The sequence below is a fragment of the Nuphar pumila genome, chromosome 11 (genome assembly GCF_984573655.1).
Source record: "Nuphar pumila chromosome 11, dmNupPumi1.hap1.1, whole genome shotgun sequence".
Taxonomy (NCBI): Eukaryota; Viridiplantae; Streptophyta; class Magnoliopsida; order Nymphaeales; family Nymphaeaceae; genus Nuphar; species Nuphar pumila.
The window spans coordinates 104004626-104024869 of NC_143259.1; the positions used below are offsets into that span (position 1 = coordinate 104004626).

At 35.1% G+C, this 20244-nt stretch overlaps 1 protein-coding gene across 3 annotated transcripts in view; it reads right to left on the reverse strand.

The window, feature by feature from the left end:
- LOC149822664 (uncharacterized) overlaps nucleotides 1-17681 on the reverse strand; it is a 30729-nt gene extending 13048 nt beyond the window's left edge. Inside the window, exons 1-3 of one of the 3 annotated variants that reach the window (XM_089981199.1) lie at nucleotides 17518-17681; nucleotides 17265-17381; nucleotides 14706-14837 (exon numbers count right to left, since the gene is read on the reverse strand). In XM_089981199.1, the coding sequence (XP_089837325.1) occupies nucleotides 14706-14837; nucleotides 17265-17267 (135 nt within the window). In that variant the 5' untranslated portion in view covers nucleotides 17268-17381; nucleotides 17518-17681. Of the gene's footprint in view, nucleotides 1-14705; nucleotides 14862-17264; nucleotides 17382-17517 lie in introns of all 3 variants that reach the window. The other 2 variants (XM_089981197.1, XM_089981200.1) reach the window with 2 other exon arrangements.
- Between the last annotated feature and the right edge of the window lie 2563 nt (nucleotides 17682-20244).

Genomic DNA, 20244 nt, shown 5'->3' on the forward strand with positions numbered 1-20244 from the left:
GAGGGTGATTGAGTATAGGTTGAGAAAGGTTGTCATGATATCGGAGAATCAATTTGGTTTTATGCTTGGAAGATCAACTATAGAAGCTATATATCTTCTTCGACAACTTATTGAGAGATATAGAGAGAGGAACAAAGATTTGCATATGGTTTTTATTCATTTGAAGAAGGCATACGATAGAGTACCTAGGGATGTTCTCTGGTGGACAATGATGAAGAAAGGTGTTTCTCTTAAGTACATTAGTATAATTAAAGATATGTACGAAGGAGTAGTAACCAATGTCCGCACGTGTAGAGGGGTGACAACCAATTTTCCTATAACGGTTGGGTTACATCAAGGATCTGCATTAAGCCCTTTCCTATTTGCTATAGTGATGGATGAGCTTACGAGATCAATTCAAGAAAATGTGTCGTGGTGTATGTTGTTTGTTGATGATATTGTTTTGATTAATGAGTCTAGAACTGGGGTTAATGCTAAGTTAGAAGTATGGAGACAGACATTGGAAGCAAGAGGTTTTAAGTTGAGTAAGAGTAAGACAGAATATATGGAATGTCGGTTTAGTAAGCAACGAAGTAGTGATGGGAGTGTAGTGAAGCTTGGTGAGCAAGAAATACCAGTGGATGATTGTTTCAAATATTTGGGATCTATCATTCAAAAGTATGGAGAAATTGATGGAGATGTAAATCATAGGATAAAGGTTGGGTGGATGAAATGGAAAAGTGCAACTGGAGTGTTGTGCGATCGTAGAATGCCATTGCGGTTGAAGGAAAAGTTTTATAGGACAACAATTAGGTCTGCCTTACTATATGGTACGGAATGTTGGGTTGCCAAGAGACATCATATTCAAAAAATGAGTGTAGCTGAGATGCGTATGCTTAGATGGATGTGTGAAAATACAATAAAAGATAAGATTCAGAACGAGGAGATACGTAAGAAGGTAGGCGTTGCATCCATTGAAAATAAGATGAGAGAGAATTGTTTTACAGTGGTTTGAACATATTCGGCGAAGGCCTAATGATGCTCCAGTTAGAAAGATGGAGAAATGGGAAAATATATTAGTTAAAAGAGGTCGGGGTACGCCTAAGAAGACTTGGATGGAGATGATAGGAAAGGATATGAATGCTTTGAACCTCACCGAGGACATGGCATTGGATAGAAATGATTGGAGAAGAAAGATTCATGTGGAAGACCCAGAATGATTTTCTTTTTTGGTTCATATCGCCAACCCCAATTGTTTTGGGATGAAGGCGTAGTTGTAGTTCTTGTTTTTGTATATATTGTAATGAAATATGCGGAAAAGCAAAGAGTGCACTAAGCACTTACAACATCTACTAATGAACAAACAAAGAGGGGCTAATACCCAAACCCACAAGAGACAACACAACATAAAAATATAAATGCCTCTTATTGAAAGAGAGAGAGCTCTCAAGAGTAAGAAATACAAGAGGGGAGCACCCCTATTTATACACAAGAGAAGGAGAGGGAGAGGGCCAAGAGGCCTTAAAAGGAGAGCCACCTAGGGGGCTCCCCATGTAGTCGTTGGGAGCCCCCAACGGTCACTAATGTGACCGTTGGAGGCCCCATCGACTACATGGTGGGGCCCCTTTTTAGTGAGCAAAAAACAAAAAATAAAAAATACATTTTACAAAAAAATAAAGAGAAAAATAAATTAAGAAAAACAAGTACCCCTATCGGGTACTTGTGAAATGACAGAAATACCCCTATCGGGTATTATATATATATATAAATATATATATATATGAATTACATATATTTTAACACCCTCCCTCAAGCTTTACGGGGATATAACCGAAAGCTTGTTAAGGAGAAACAAAAACCGAGGAGCCGTAAGAGCCTTAGTGAAGAAGTCCGCCAACTGGTACTCTGATGTGACGTAAGGTAGTGCTATAGTTCCTCTTAGGTATTCATCTCGAACGCAATGGCAGTCCATCTCAATATGTTTAGTACGCTCATGGAAGGTGTGATTGCTTGCAATATAGATTGCGCTTTTGTTGTCACAACACATCTTCGAAGGAGTAGAGATGACAATGCCCATATCACTGAGGAGGCTTCTTAGCCACACAAGTTCCATGGTTGTAGTGGCCATAGCATGATATTCTGCTTCCGTCGAGGACAATGATACTTTGTGTTGCTTCTTGCATCTCCACGAAATCATAGTCACCTAAGGAAACACAAAAACCGGTAGTTGAGACACGGTCATTGGGATTTCCTCCCCAATCTGCATCAGTATAAGCAATTAAATCAAGTGACGAGGCAGAAGAAAGAAAAACTCCCTTAGTTATGGTATTTTTGATATATCTGACAATCCTTAAGACTGCACTCATGTACACGGTTGTAGGTGCATGTTGAAACTGACTGACAGAGTGGACGGCATGAGCAATATCTGGCCGTGTGATGGATAGGTAGGTTAGAGACCCAACAAGTTGCCGGTAGGGAGTAGGATCCTCGAGAGGTGTTCCATCTTCCAACCTTAATTTTGCATTGATGACTTCTGGGGTTTCTGTCTTCTTGTCATCGGAGATACCCGATTTGGAACAGATGTCAGCAGCAAGTTTCATCTGAGAGAGAATGTACCCTCGAGGAGAGTACGCCACTTCAATTCCTAAAAAATATCTTAAGAAACCAAGGTCAGACATATCAAAATTTTCTTTCAAAACCTTTTTAATATCATTAATGCCTTGCTCATCACTTCCTGTGATGATCATATCATCAACATAAAGTAGTAAAATAACTACAGAAGACCCTGCACTTTTCACAAACAAAGCAGTGTCAGTATAACATGAACGAAAATTTAAACTTGTCATTACATTACTAAATCTATCATGCCAAGCCTTTGGAGCTTGTTTTAAACCATATAATGCCTTTTTAAGTTTAAGAATTTTATTTTTACCAATACATACTCCTGGTGGGGGATCCATGTAAACTTTTTCATTTAATTCGCCATTTAGAAATGCATTCTTAACATCAAGTTGATAGATAGGCCATTTCTTTACAGACGCAATAGCAATAAGAGTCCTAACACTAGTCATTCTAGCAACAGGTGCGAAGGTTTCTTCATAATCTATACCATATTCCTGAGCATATCCTTTAGCTACTAATCGTGCCTTATAACGTTCTAATGAACCATCACTCTTGGTTTTAATTTTGAAGACCCATCTACATCCTATTGATTTCTTTCCAGTGGGTAACGAAGTTATTTCCCAAGTTTTTGCTTTTTCAAGGGCACTAAGCTCTAAGTTCATGGCTTCAACCCATTGGGGAATATTTTTGGCTTCATTATAGTGTGAAGGTTCATGAAATGAATGTAATGCAATTACACATGCTCTATATCTAGGAGTTAGGGACTCATAGGAAACAAACCTATTTGGAGGATTGGAGATCCGACTGGATCTCCTTAAAGATGTTTCTTCAATGTCGGATCCTTGAGAGTATTTTTCTAAGGCACTTATCTGAGTTTGTTGACCATGCCTAACATATGTTTGGATTGGTCTATTATTCTCATCTACAGCATTATCAAGAGGGATTTCCTCTAGGTCATTCAAAGACTCATTAGAGATTTCCTCTTCTTGAGGAGTCTCATCTTCTTGAGATAGAAGATCAAATAAAAAAGTATATTCACTTTCGTCAATATCTTTAGTTTTCACAAAACCATTTTCATTTTCCAAAAATGTTACATCTTTGGATACATAGAGTTTGTTATTTTTCAAGTCAAAACATCTAAAACCTTTTTGATTTTCTCCATAACCCAAGAAGACACATTCAATAGCTTTAGGAGATAATTTGTCCCATTTATGAGTAAGGACAAAACATTTACATCCAAACACTCTTAATCTATTGAAGTCAGGTGTTCTTTCAAATAGTTTTTCGTATGGAGATGTATTTTGTAAGGATGAATATATCATTCTATTTATTAAATAAGTTGAGGTTAAGACCGCTTCGGCCCAAAAATTCTTTGGAATTTCTTTGGAAATAAGGAGTGTCCTAGTGGTTTCCATGATATGTCTATGCTTTCTTTCGGCCAAGCCGTTTTGTTGAGGAGTCCTAGGACACGATCTTTGATGACAAATCGCATTTACTTCTAAATAGTTTTGAAATTCATTTGATAAATATTCTCCACCCGAATCGGATCTAAGAGTAGAGATATTACTTGAAAATTGATTTTTAACTATCATATGAAATTTTTTAAAAAACTCAAAGACTTCGGATTTTAAATTGAGAAAGTAGATCCATACATACCTAGTATAGTCATCGATGAAAGTGACATAATAGGAGTACCCTCCTTTAGACATGACGGGGGAAGGGCCCCAAACGTCCGAATGGACTAACTCAAAAAGTCTTTTGGATACAAAAGTCCGGTTTGGAAAAGGAGTAGATTTCATTTTGCCAAAAATACAATTCTTGCAAACAAAATGTTTCTCATTACAAAATTTCTTTCCAAATGGAAAGGAGTACATTTTTGAGAAACTTGGATGTCCAAGTCTTTGATGCCAAATATCAATATTTTTATCTTGGACATGGTTACAAAAAGAGTTCATGGGGAGTTTCAAGTTGCTCATGTAATAGAGATCTCCCCTTCTATGGCCTTGCCCAATCAGCTTCCCGGACCGGAGATCCTGTATAGAGCAATCCTTAGTTGAGAAGGAGATTTTACATCCATGATCGCATATTTGAGCAACAGAGAGGAGATTTAAATTAAGTTGAGGTACAACTCTCACGTTTGGCACAAAAAGTCTTTTGAAAAGTTTAAGGTTTCAAGACTTTTAACTTGTAAAGATGTACCATCGGCAGTTGAAACATAGGAGTTTTTAAAGTTATTACATAAATCGGAAAGCTCATTTTCAAGGGGGGTCATATGAAAGGAAGCTCCAGAGTCAAGGATCCAAGACGACATACCTGGAGGAGAGGAGGAAGCTACGGCGGCACCCGAAGTTGATGGAATCTTGAGTAGAGTTTGTAGTGCCTCCGATAGTTGAGCAAGAGAAAAAGAGTCCGTTTCTTTGATTGCTTCCTCTTTCTTTTGAGTAGCTTCTTCAACGGAAGCAACTTTATTTTTTGGTGCTTCATTCAACTTAGGGCAATTAGGTCTTATATGACCCGGTTCTTGAAAATGATGGCAAATGGCTTTTCTATAGTTGCCATTATAGTTATTTTGTCTTCCAAAATGTGGAGGTTTGTAGGTTTTCATATGGTTGCCGGGTTTGGATACGGCCAAGACATCATTTCCTCCTTTAATCATGCCAAGACGGGTTTCTTCTTGGCATATTTCGGCTATGGCATCTTCCAAGGGAAGAGGCTTTGATCTATGTAGGAGGGAGGATCTCACTTGTTCATATTCGGGCCTAAGCCCATGTAAAAATTGGAAAAAGTGTTCTTTTTCCATTTGTTCTCTCCTTAATTCCACATCTATACTAGAAACCCATTTTGGTTCTAGTAAGGATAGCTCATCCCATAGAGGGCCAAGAGTGCTAAAGTAATCCCTAACACTCATTTCTCCTTGCTTGATAGTCCGGATTTTTTCTTGAAGAAAGAATTGACGAGCAAGGTCTTTTTGTGTAAACATACCTTTCATGAAGAACCATGCTTCATTTGCCATCCTAAATTTGGCAATGTTGGCGCAAATCTTGAGCTCCACATTATTCATGAACCAAGCAAGAATCTTGGCATGCTTACTCTCCCAATCTTCTATTTTAGATTGGTGATCTTCAATGGCCTTTATGCGGGCATCTCCTTCAAGAGCTTTTTCTTGATCGCCTTCCATCTTAGTTAGTTGGAGTTGTGGTTCCGGAATGGTGCCCATAACGTATCCCCAAAGCTTTTTCCCTTTGAGGTTGTTTTCCATGGCGGCGGCCCACATCATGTAGTTGGAACCATTGAGCTTGAAGGAGAGATCAATCTTTTGTTCTCCTTCCATAACAACCACTTACAAGAGAATATCAAGGAGAGAGAAACAAAAAACAAATATAGCTACACCACTAGCTATATTAAAAAGAAGAGCATACACAAGGCTCTGATACCATGTAATGAAATATGCGGAAAAGCAAAGAGTGCACTAAGCACTTACAACATCTACTAATGAACAAACAAAGAGGGGCTAATACCCAAACCCACAAGAGACAACACAACATAAAAATATAAATGCCTCTTATTGAAAGAGAGAGAGCTCTCAAGAGTAAGAAATACAAGAGGGGAGCACCCCTATTTATACACAAGAGAAGGAGAGGGAGAGGGCCAAGAGGCCTTAAAAGGAGAGCCACCTAGGGGGCTCCCCATGTAGTCGTTGGGAGCCCCCAACGGTCACTAATGTGACCGTTGGAGGCCCCATCGACTACATGGTGGGGCCCCTTTTTAGTGAGCAAAAAACAAAAAATAAAAAATACATTTTACAAAAAAATAAAGAGAAAAATAAACTAAGAAAAACAAGTACCCCTATCGAGTACTTGTGAAATGACAGAAATACCCCTATCGGGTATTTTATATATATATATATATATATATATATGAATTACATATATTTTAACATATATATATATATATATATATAACTTAACACTCCCCCTCAAACTTACAAGTCTTCAAGTGGCTTCAATGAGAATCTCCATCTTTATGACATATTAGAGATTTTTGCAAATACAAGTCTTCAAATGTCTTTTACTAGTGATCATCCCCAATCGCCTGCATCGGCTATCTTCATCTTCATAATGCATCAAAGATATTCCTTTCTCGATCCATCACATCTTTAAGAACATGTAGAAAAAATAAAACACAGGTCCCAACTACAAAAAGAAGGTATTTTAACCAAATAATTATGAAGTTTCAAAACATATATAATATATATATTGAAAAAACAACATTTAAGGGAAAAAAATTTAAGCAAAGTGGTGATAATTTTTAGGAATATTAGATAACCATTAAGAAAGACAGGAGGAGCATACCTCAAAAGAGAAATCTTTATGAAATCAAATTTAGACAATTATAAACTCAAAATCAACATATTTTTCAAGAAAACATAAATATTGATGATAAGAGAATTTAATTACTAAAAAACATATCGATTCTCAAGAAGAGATAAACAATTATGCATAAATAATACCCTAAGTATTTCAATCACCCATATAATAAAAAAAGAGGAGTTAATCATATGAACCACGCTAATTAATATGAAATACACACATATATGCATCATGCAATTAAAGCATATTTAATGCACACGAAACGACAATAAAAAGATAATTATTTTTATCAATAAAATGCACATAACATGCATGAATTTAATATAAAGAGTCAAGTACCTTCAATTATGAATCAAAGTGCCCATAAATATCAAATGAACAATACACAAGTGTTTATTTACTCACAAAACCCACAAAGGGGCACACACAAGAAGACTCACAATATAAAAAATAAGATTGTCATAAGTAAGCAAAATTGCTTGGAGTTTTTATCTATAAACATCTTCTATAAAAACAAGTAGTAAAAGTTTAGAAATTTCAAAAAGAGATTTTAAAAATCTCAAATAACAAAGAGAATGATATTTGCAAATCAACACCAATTTGGAAAAAATATGAAGAAATTTAAATTCTCACAAATATCAAGAAGTGATATTTTAAAAACTTCAACAACAGTTTGACCACCACAAGCAATCACCTTAATAGGCCTCCAAACCTCAAAAATCAAGTGTATCAACGATTAGAACAAGAGCATAGACATAATGCCATTAAAAGGCTAAAGACACACACGAAGGTGTGTAAAAACATCTTTTGTCTACATATAATGACACTTAAAAACAAATGTATCAGCGACTAGAACAAGAGCATAATGCCAACAATGAGCTAAAATCACATACGAAGGTGTGAATAAGCAACTCTTGTCTACATATAATGGCACTCAAAAATCAAGTGTATCAGCGACTAGGTCAAGAGTATAATGCTAACGATGGGCTAAAATCACACACGAAGGTGTGAATAAACATCTCTTGTCTACATATAATGACACTAAAAAATCAAGTGTATCAGCGGCTAGATCAAGAGTATAATGCCAACAATGGGCTAAAAACACACACGAATGTGTGAATAAACATCTCTTGTCTATATATAACGACACTAAAAAATCAAGTGTATCAGCGACTAGATCAAGAGTATAATCACAATGCCAACTGATTATGCATATTTTACGTATATTTTTATATATTCTTATGCATGATCTTGTTCATATTTAATGTTTAAATGCCCATGTTTAGTTGTTTTACATGTGTTTTCTGGTAGGAAAGCTTTGGTTTGAATTTTGCGAGAAACGAAGCTAAAACAAGCAATCTGGAGCAGTTTGGAGGTATTCGTATGAAATCCCGAGGTATGTATCAATCAAAATCTAAAATTTGAGATCTGATCCATTCTTTAGATGGCCTAAAATACCTAAATACCCCTAGTGGGGCGTCAACCACCTTTTAGAATTAGTGTAAGTTCTAACATTGTTTTAGAAAATAGTTGTTGAGTTGAGGTGTTTTGTAAATTTTGAAAAGCAAGTCTTTCTTTAATAATTTTACAAAGCTACCTATCTAACCCTAGAATAGCTTATTTAAGCTATGATGGGACGTGTGAGAGGCGTCTTTGCCTCCTTGAAATTGCCGCCCCCCTCCTTTCTTCCTCCTTCTTACCCAAGGTCCTACCTCGATCGTGGTGCCATCGGAGCCTCCTCTCCAGCCTAGATGCTGACATGATGCTGCTCTAACCCTTCTTTCTCCCTATCCGGTATCCTTTTTTCTCCAGCATACTTCTCCCATATTCGTTGCTCGGCAAAGAAGGCCACGCGCAATTGAGGGAATGATGAACCTTGTGGATTTCAACTCGAAAGGAAAGCACCCACGTGCGTGAATTGGTACAGACCGCTCTCTTCTCCCCCAAGCTTCTCGGAGATGCCGAAAGATACACTCTTTCCTACCCTTTCTTTAGTTTAGGTGCATATAGACTAGGAATTTTTACTTTTCTTCTTTGTTGCATATAGATTAGGGGTTTTTAGCATTTATTTCAGCATTAAAATTCAATTTTTATTTTTGTTAAATTTTGTTTTTGAAAACTGACAGCTAGGGCAGCCAGTCGGCCCAACCCAATCAGCCGGCCAGGCCTGAACAGTCACAAACGGTCGGCCAAACCAGTTCTGCGTCGATTTTTAATTAGTTTTAGTGGTCAATCATTAACTTTACTACTTTTTTATATTAGGTTAGCATGTTAGTTAGCGATCAACATGTTAGGGAAACGGTTTTGCAAAAGATTTACGTGAGTTTGATGTTAAAAATCTGGTTTTGAGCAGATTTCATAAAACTGGAACTGAGTTTCACGTGTTCTATGAAATCTGTTTTCGGCAAAACAGTGACCTAGTCTTTTTTCTTTTCTTAGATTTAGTGGCAGCAATCTATTATAATTATATTCATTTCAATTATTGTTTTATTGGGACTAACCGTAGCTAGAATAGACAGTCTAGTTTGTCTTTGTTTTTGTGGTTGTTTCGTGGTTTGCGGATGGTGTCGTGAGCTGATTGATTTTAGGTGGAACTAGGGTTGTGGTAGACATGTCGAGACACGCCCGTACACACGAGGACAACAGAAGCTAGCTTGCGAGCAGACGAAAACTTGTTGTTTTTTTAATAGGGCATTAGGCCAATTATTTATTCTAGGTTGTATTAATTTTTATTTTTGCTCGAATGGTTGTAATAGGTTTGACTGCGCATTTGTTTATTTTCAAGGCAATAAAGAATGTGTTTTGTTTGGAATACCAGGTTTTGACCCGTTTTCCTGTGATCGACCCGAACTTCACCACTAGTGTGAGTCGGTTACTTATAATTTGATGCACCGTTTACATTGATAATTTTTCATTGAAAATACTTTTAAGAAAAATTGCATCACCAACAATGGGCTAAAAACACACACGAAAGTATGAACAAACATCTCTTGTCTACATATAATGACACTTAGATAAGATGCACAATAAGAGAAAACACAAAAGGTAAGAGAGCTTGTAATGAAAACAAACTAATGTCATCAACTTGTACAATCTTTCAAAACACCATGGTTTCAAAAATAGATTGCCATCACAGATAAACATAATTATGAGCATCCAACATAATAATGGTCATACAACAAATGAGTGATACAACACACTCAGATCCAGAGATAAAAAATTGTTAGTTAGAGTCAGACCATAAGTTGACAATCTAACTGACATAGAATGAGGTGAACACAACTCACCTAAACACCATCTCTGAATAAAAAAATAACAAGAGCAAGAAAAATTATGCATCATATAAATTATTTTGTGATGGACACAACAAATGCCATAAGAAGGCAATAAATACTCACAAAAATCATTTTCCAAACAAGTGAGTTCAAATATAAGAATCGATTTGAAAAAACAAAGTTTCAAATCAAATTCAATAACAGTAGATGAAAAACTTGGACTAAATATAGTGCAATCATATGCACATTGAATCATAAGCATCGTTAATATAAACAAGCTATATAGAGAGACAACTCAATCTAGATTATAAGTCTACTATGAGTCAATCAATGCCTTTAAAGATGACCAAAACATAGATATAGAAATTTTCAAATAACCATATAAAAAGCTAAGTGCATACATAAGTACAATTAATCATGGATTCTCACAAAGAAATCAAAAGAACTCATGTATATTCAATAATCTAAATAACTTTAAGCCATATATCTCATACAAAAGACATGCATAGGAACAAATTTAAGCATATATGAAAGCAATAGATTTAAAGCACTAAGGGTACAATATAAAAATTTATATTTTAAAAATAACAAGTATACAATAAATCAAGAGTCTTTAATCAAGAACACACATGTCCACCATAGATCTAAGTAGACAAATAAGTTCATCAATAATAGACAAGTACTAAAGTGAATTATGAGAGAAACACATATAACTCCCATAAAAACATACAATTTTCTCATGATTGTCAACTTAGTATTTTACTAAAAACCAAGTATGTAACACAATATTTAAATCATATGCAAAGCATCTAATATAATGCCATAAGACTAATAACATAATCATAAGTTCCACAAAAAGGATCAACAATATAAACACATAATATCATAGCGCTATTGTCCCACAAAAACCCATAAAGGCCATTTATTAAAGTGAATGACTTCCCATAAGAAATTATGCGCAATACCTTATACACGAACAAACAATCTTATTCATCATGTAAGGCAATTATATGTGCATAAGGATCAAATATCAATAAAATTTGTTTTATAAGCTAGATCATAATTTTTAACACTTCATATGTTGCTTTTAATATACCAAGAGTAAAGAGAAATATTAAACATAAGTTCAAGCAAAATTTCATAAAATTATACTTGTGAAATACCCACAACATCATTGTTTTGAAATATCTCAAATTATTTTAAAATATATAGCAACTTATCAAAAAGAACAAAACAAAGTTCAATAATACGAACATGATTTGACATTTATAATCATGACTTGCTCAAATAAAACATCTCAATGCCAAGAATACATGCTCAAACATACACGATTGTATACATGTATATATCAAAGCAAGTTTTTTAAAAAAATTAAGAATCAAACATAATTTCAAAACATACATATATCTAATTTGCTCAAAAATAAACAAATAAATCTTATAAGATATTTAATAAAAAAGCAAGTCCAGCGATGATTAAAAAAAACAAATTAAAGAGATTTTTTTGTTTTAATAATAACAATCAAATATATATATATATAATGATAAAGAAAATAAGTGTTTTCTCATGCATAATGCATGAAATAGATAACACAAGAAATACTTAAAAATATAAGATACATACCGGGTCTATATTTTTCCTTGAATCCAAGCCACACAACGATAACGAATCATTCACGAAGCACAAACTCGAACCAAATAATCTCAGTACCCAAAAGAGGCAAAATGCCAAGAAGAATTTATAGGCTTTGATACCATGTAATGAAATAGCGAAAAATACAAAAACAATGCCACTAAAGGCTTTACAAGATTACAATCACAATAGTGCACAAGCACAAACCAATGCTATTAACGGCTTACAAGATCGCAACACAATGTGCACAAGCACAAGTCCACTATAGGACAAAACAATAGCCATCAAGGGGCAACAACACAAGCACTAAGAGCATATAAAACATTATGAAACTAAATAGAAAAACACAAAATGTAAAAAATATTAATCTTTATTGAGCATAAATGCTTAAGAGAAACATTGGTTACAAGAGAGGGGTTCAACCCCTATATATACACAAAGAAAGAGCATGAGGCTTTATTGGGGAGCTCCCAATAGAGTCATTGGGGAGTCAACTCTATGGTCTTTTGACCATAGAGCTAATGCTCTTTACAAAAAAAGACAAAAAATAAACAAATAAGAGAAAAACTATTCCTAATTAACAATACTATTACGTGAGTAAAACTATGAAAATACCCCTAGAAGATATTTACCTATTACATCAATATGTGCATATATATATAAATATATATATATATATGTACAAAATGAAACAAATATGTATGTATGACAATATATATATATATATATATATATATATATATATATATTCATGTACAACTTAACACACAGATCCTTGTCCTCCCGGTCTATGATCCCTAGCCATCTTTTGACAAAGCAGTGGCCTAACATCCAAAGGTGGTTCCATGTGTATGAACTCTAAACAGACAGAGCCACTAAAAGTTGACACACCGGGCTAAGCACAGTGGTCCCACTTAGCAATAGTGGCACAGACAGCTACTTTAGCCACGATGTGGATATAAAACCTACTTTCAGTATCTCTCTTTCAACTCATGGGCAGACAGCATGTGTATATAAAAAGATAAAAAATGTATATGAAAAAGGTTTTTATAATAAATGTACAATCATTAAACAAGAAAGAACAAATTTATTGAATCTCAGAAGCAGAAACGAAACATTAAATGATTCACAGAGTCCTCCAATGTGATGAATCATCGAGTTTGAGTTGCTAACACTATATCAAGAATGCACGGTAACTTTCTGTGTGGAACAGCTAATACAATTAAAATTAAAACTTTGAAGCACCATAAGAACTCTAAAATAAGCATGTCCAGATAAGATGGATGCTACTATATGCAATTGCCTGCTAAGTGATCATAAAGTATCAAAGCTTCACCAATTATCAAAATCCCAATAATGATCTGAGGGAAAGTTCTCAAACACAAGTTCAAAATTTTTTCGATTCAGATCAGAAAGGAAAAGAAAGAAAATAAAATAGCACAAGCTAATAACATTTTCCTATGAGGTGTCATGTTCGCCTTTCTTTTGACAAAAGTAAGAGGGCAAAACCCCATGGATTTTCAACATAAGATCTATTTCAAAATGGCAAATCAGAAAAAAGCTCAACTATCAGTTTATAACCCATCAGAAATTTCATTTCTTCCTCTTCTAAAATTGTTGCCACAAAATAACATCTCCATCAGAAAATGGAACTTGTTTTCTTCTAATTTTCCTAAAATCAGAAATTAATAAATATCCTAAAACCAGAGAAATTATTTCATCTTTCCGTCAACCCTAATAATTATTCCTTTTGAGGAGGAGGAAACTAGAGAGGCAACAAACCTGCTATTCTTATTGCAAACGATTTTCAGTATAGATAGAAATCATCCACCTAGTTTCCAGCAAAAAAAAGAAATATACAACAAATAATAGATCATGAATGAATGGGAAATAGAACCTATGTCACACGGAAACTTCACTTAGCATGTGTATCATGTGCCGACATGACACAGCACTCAGACACTTCATGGACATAGTCAAACCAATTTCATATACAGTTAACGTTGTGTCATTTATCTATTTTCGTTTATGATCTTATTTATTTATTTCATATTCACTTGAGTTCTTTTTCTTTTAAATTTGTCATCAATTATATCACATTTCAACTTCAACTTAGTTTCATTATTTGATGTTCCTAACTATGGTGATTTAGAATTGTTGTTTTATACACAGTCACACATATACATATATCTGTGTGTGTACGACCATGTCCCCATGTCCTAATCTTTGAAAATTATCATATCCTACCAAGTGTATCCGCATTGTGTCCCATTCCCACATCCATATCCATATCACATAGAATAGAACCCTAATCTTGTGTGAAAAGTAGAATTCTAACTTAAAGGTAATGGAATCTCAAGTCAACTCCATGTATGAAACGAGAAAAAGCAGGGGGGGTGGGGATGGGGATGGGGATGGGGGGAGAAAGACATTAATGAGGGAATGCCTACCAGAAATTTGGTTACTTTAATTCCGTGCTCATTTTTTCAAAAGTAGGACATAAGGAATAAAAAAAGGGACAATTTCTGCAGAAAAAAAAAAAAGAGAACACTTTCATTGACATCATCTCCTTATCCAGATGCTGGTTTCAGGACGTCCTGATTTTTCATTACCTGTATAAGACATAAAATTCCAGTATATGAGGATACAAAGAAATATCAATTTGTATAAGTAGTTAAGTGTCACCAGTGTATTAATCCAGCTATTATAACAAAATTCTTTGATTTTTCAACTAAGGAATAATAATAACAAATCATATTTTATGAAACTGATAATTGGCATATCATCTTATACTCCTATTTACATCAAAATGTTGAGAGACAGTTACCATTTTGCATAAGAGGACTCCACTGATAACTGAAGTATATGGAATAAAAGGATCGGACAGTAAATAATCATTAAGCAGCAACTGTGCTTGGGATCGATAAGCCTTGATAGCCATAACTGTCCCTTTAGAAATCTGCATCATTATGCATTCCTTTATCTATACATTCCATTAGTATTGCTACAAATTAGAAATACTGCAAGCCACCAAACAAAAATTCACCAATCCAAAACAGAATCATAAATCCTCCTAGGCAAAAACAGAATTATAAATCTTCCTAGGCCTGTAAAACTTGACCAAACATGCATCTTCACTCACTACAACCAACATACATAGGAGCTGGCAGTTAAAGAACCAAACATATGCAATCACTTAAATTAAATAAAAATTAAAAGCTTAAAGTTAATATAAATCAAACTTCAGGAATCACAATTTATTTTAACATGTTGATTGAGAGTTTTGTCCAATATATTGGATGGTGTTGACCTGGTTTGAAAGGTCTAATGAAACGAATACAAAGCATAGATAAGATAAGAGACTAACATATCCAGGAAAGAATATGCAGGAAGTAAATAATATGCACTCATGAACTTGGTCACAGAACAATATGTGCATGCAGCCCTTCAAAGAGAAAATGTGCAGCACCAAGAGAAGATGAAAGTAACATATCATTATAGAGCATAGATAGAGGATTATGACCGAAATCAATTCAGCAAAAAAATTTACTGTTTTCTGGAAATTTCTTAAAAATAGGCAGGTTCTCACAAGGAAATCTTGTGAATTTAAAAAAAATGAAAACATATTACAATATTTTTTAGAAATCATGATAATATCTCTAGGAATATTTTCATCTTGAAGCTTATTCAACATATAGTGATATTTTGGAGGTCCTGTTTTCGGCAAAATCCTCTAAAAGTTGCAATATATTGAAAATGTCATGATATATAACCAACTGGAATAGAAGATAGCATCTATAAACTAAACTGTAAGGACGGATTCCAGCATAATCCACAGTTGGCAAACCCGGCGAGTCAACTCGGGAATCGCCGGAGTCGACCCGGATCGGACCTTAACTGGGTCACCGATTCTGAACAGCCAATCCACATGCCTCTTATATGTTTTTTGTCATGCATTTTGTGGTTTTAATGCATAATGCCCATAAAAGAATACTTGTTATAAAGAATCATATGTTTTTAAATAATAAATATTAACAATTATGTATAGTTGAATACTTATATAGCTTAGTCATTGATGTCATGTGCTAAATTTAGTGATTATATAGTATGAATTTTGATTTTTTTCATATCTTAACACTAGAAAATGCATAGTCCTAACTCGTCCGAGTTACCAAGTCGACACGCTGACTCATGAGTCAAGGGTTGGGCGATCCGAATCCGAGTCACGAGTTTGCCAACCATGACATAATCATCTATCTGAGACAGCATTCACATCACTGAAACACCAAAAAGCCTAAATTCTAAATATCTGACATTGCATGCCTTTCCTATAGAACAAAGCATCATACTGAACAGACCTGAATAACAGTGTTAAATGCACTCCATTAAACAAGCCTAACATAGGGAATGGTACAGGAGCATAAATCTGATTTCCATTATTTTAGCATACCCTTAGACTTAAAGTCTTAAACCATTTAAATGTACCATGCATGTTATTTCCTCTTTTAACTGTCTTAAGTTCTCTTGTTTGGCTTGTCTGATGAAAAAAAAAGGCAAAATTAAATCACAATCATGGATGAGAGATCTACAATTTTATATATTCAGAAAAATCACACCTATGTTAAACCTTTGAAGGTGCAAATAACATATCACGAATTTTCCAGATATGTTTCTAAAGGAAGACTTGTCAATGCAATGATGAAGAAAGATCCAGAATAGCAACATCTAGTACACTATGAGAAGGATATACAGCCAAACAGTGTCAGAAGATAGATGATTATGCAGAAGAGGAATTAATAGCTCAATGAAATCCAGAATATGTAAATAATGGTAATTGAGCTGATCAGAAAAAAAATACTGTTTTCCAATCTTGGTCACACCCATACAAAGAAAAAAAAACATGCCCTACGCCACAACTGGAACAGGGAATTTAAATTAAGTGTGCAACTTCTATACGTTCACTAAGCACAATTAGTGGCCAGAACTGCGTGGAATATATTTGATAGACGTTCTTCAACTTTAATCTCATAGATTGATCCGAAAAAGATAATTTTGGTTTTAACTGGGTCCCTAAAAATCATAGAACATGAAATGTCTCTGAATTTTCACTTTCTACAAATAAAGAGCAAGAATTCACCCACAATTTGGAGAGGGAATCACCAACCCTAAAGGCAAAAGCAAAACTACTTCAATAAGAGTAAAGAAAGAGAACATGGAACAGAAAAAAAAAAAAAGAACACCAACCAAACCTGTAAAGAAACTCCCATTGAATACCAAAAATGGAAACTGTTTCACAGAAGCATCTGCTAATTTCCATCAACAAGAAAACCCAACAGATTTTATGAACAGAAAACCGTTCCCAACCACCTGATATTATGACACTCACCATTTTAACGAATACCCATCTTCAGAAAACCAGGAAAGAAGAGTCCCCCAAAGCCAACCACCCCAATAATAAAGGCAAAAGCAAAGAGAACCCCACAAATGATGAGACTAACAAACCCTGCATAAACGGCGTGATAAGAGATTCCGTGACAAGAATGTAAGCCAATACAACAAGAATAGAAATAAAAAAGCACCAATTTGATCACTATACCGATGAAAAAGCATGTTCCATGGAAGGAAGGGGAGGTGTGTACCTTTGGCTTGTCTTAATGGGTAATTCTGGAGGTATGCGCTTGCAATGTATCTCCTCTACAGGTAGAATTATCCCTATCAAAATTTCATGAAGCTTAGCTCTCTCTCTCTCTCTCTCTCTCTCTCTCGCATTTAAAGTATGTGATTTGATACAATGAACTGTGCAACAAATTTACCGAGGAATTTGATATTTCTTATTTACTTAATTTCTATTTTATTTTTTATTAAGTATTTATTTGTTAAAATCTTAATTAGTTGGGCCCAGTAAGACTGCAAACAACCACCACAAGGGGTTACCCACGTCTCGAAGGAGGATCAGGTGCAATGTGATTGCTGCTGCACCTTATCACCCTTCATCTTTGGGGTACAGACCAACAGTTGTGGGTCCAACAGCAGATGGCGGGTGATGAGGTGCAAAAGTCTCTTCCCACCCTGTATGGAACTCGAAGGCTAAGCAAGAGATTCTTGAGGATGCCGCATGATTGATGGTTTGTTTAGGAATGGACGAAATGAACAAACAAAACGGAATCGTTTACTAAGTTCAACGTTTTACTCGGATGTGGATGTTGTGTTCCAAATATTCTTTGTTTGATGATGATGTGCAGACAACTTAGACGGTCATCGATAATGGGTGGGATTACTTAGTTTTGGATTGTATCATAACTTATAAGCACAGAATATCCAAGAACATTCACCAAAATGACGATCCACCGTCCATCTGAGCCAACCAAGGTCATGGGGTTATGCCGCCAGGGTATGGGTACAATAAGCTAAGACCAGGACGACAGTTCATTGTCGGCAAGCGCGATTTATCCCACCAATAAATGGAAAGAAAAAAAAAAAAGGTTGTGCAGAAAACAGAATCTTTGAATCTTCATTTTGCCCGGTCAATCACAATCTAAGCTCAGATCTGAATAAGATGCAGTAATAAAAGATTGAATATGGATCCAAAATATATATGATGATACTAGACCCGATAACAAAACCAAATTCAATTTTTTTACTTTTAAAATTGGCATACAGTTTGGATTAAATCCGAATGTGACAACAGATTTGATATAAAACACTATTTAAAATCCATCTCTGAATCTAAAAATGATCCAAATGAGTAAATCCGAATTTGATCCGAATGTTTCATATCTTACTTTAATGACCTGTGCCCCAAAATAATGTGTCAAATTTGGATCAGAGATCCAACCAAACTCACCTGTCTGAACCCCCCTCAAAGAGGTCCAGTTAGCTTACCAAGTTGACTCAGTTGCTAGTCGGACCTAGTTGAAATGTTTGTGACCTAAGGCTTGCGGTCCATGGTATTATAAGGCCCACATCCTTATGCACATAAATTAAGGTGAGATATCTTCGTAGAGAAGTCTCAAGAATCACGTGCTTCACTAACGGTCAAAAATATCACTTTGTTTTTTGAAAACCCAGCAACATTAATATGGAATATTCACCAGCCATATAAATTCTCTAGTAGTGTGTTGAGATTTTTAGAATCTGGTTTATTTTTAATATATTGTGATATTATCATGATTTGTAGAGTTCTCCTTTTAATCTTTTTTAGTATTGTATATCATTATTTTTTTTACATTTTTTTGAAAAACATAAGCTTTTAAAGTTCTCTCAAATTTTTTTTGTTTGATATGTAATTGGATTGTTTTTTTATATTTACAAACCACCTCCAGGATCAAAGACCTAATCACGCTGGCTCTGTCTGCCATACCTAACGGTAATTGTCATGGCTGCATAACACTTTGTGGACTTGTTCCTCGCCCTCGAGGAGTCGTCACGTCACGCTTCAGCTTACGCAAGGAATGACGCCCATGGGATTTGAACCTAGACCACCTGCCTAGCAGCCTAGGCCCCATTCCACTACACCAAACCCCTGTGAGACTCATTCCAAACTTGATTGAAATTAGTTTTTTCATCTAACAAAGGACCCATGCCATAGTTGGTAGCGAACTAAGGCACCTCAAATTTCATCTTCGCAAGGGCTTGGGTGTTGGTGACCTCACCCAGAGATTACTTGCTTTCGACAGGAAACTTCAACAAAAAAAAAAATTTAGTTTTTGCCCTCCACTAAGCTCATGCTTACTTGCTTCGGTCTCGTTTGAAAACCCTAGATCTCCCTGACATGCAAATGAAATCCTGGTTTTTACAAGAAAGTCTCCCAAAACCGCAGATCTCTAGTCCTGTGATGGGGATCGGACTAATGATCTGATGGATTCAAACACATTATCAACCACATTAAATAAGGTATGGACCTTATTGAATCTAATAAAAATATCACTAGGTCAGCTCTAGGCTTAAACATTTTTGTTGCATCCCAAGTCTAGTCCATTGACCCGCGGCTCCACTTTTGTGGAGAACATTTGAGAATGGGTGGCTTTTCATGATTTGATGAGGGACCATTCATAGCACAGCTACCATGTGGAGTTTGTTTGACGTTTACCCTAGTTTACATAATTGATTCAGCAATCTTATAGGACCCTGACTGGGGATGGGACTAATATTTGGTGCTATTGGAGGCACCAATTTATATGAAATTATTGAGCTGAAAATCATAGGTTTTAGATTTTTTGTTAATTAAATCTTATAGATATGATCTACAATGTTTGTTTATTGGAAAATGAGTTTCAAATTATATGATTATGACACATAAGTAGGTTTTTTAAGGGCTTCGAAAATTAACAATCTACAATGCATTAAAATTTCATAACTCAAAAAAT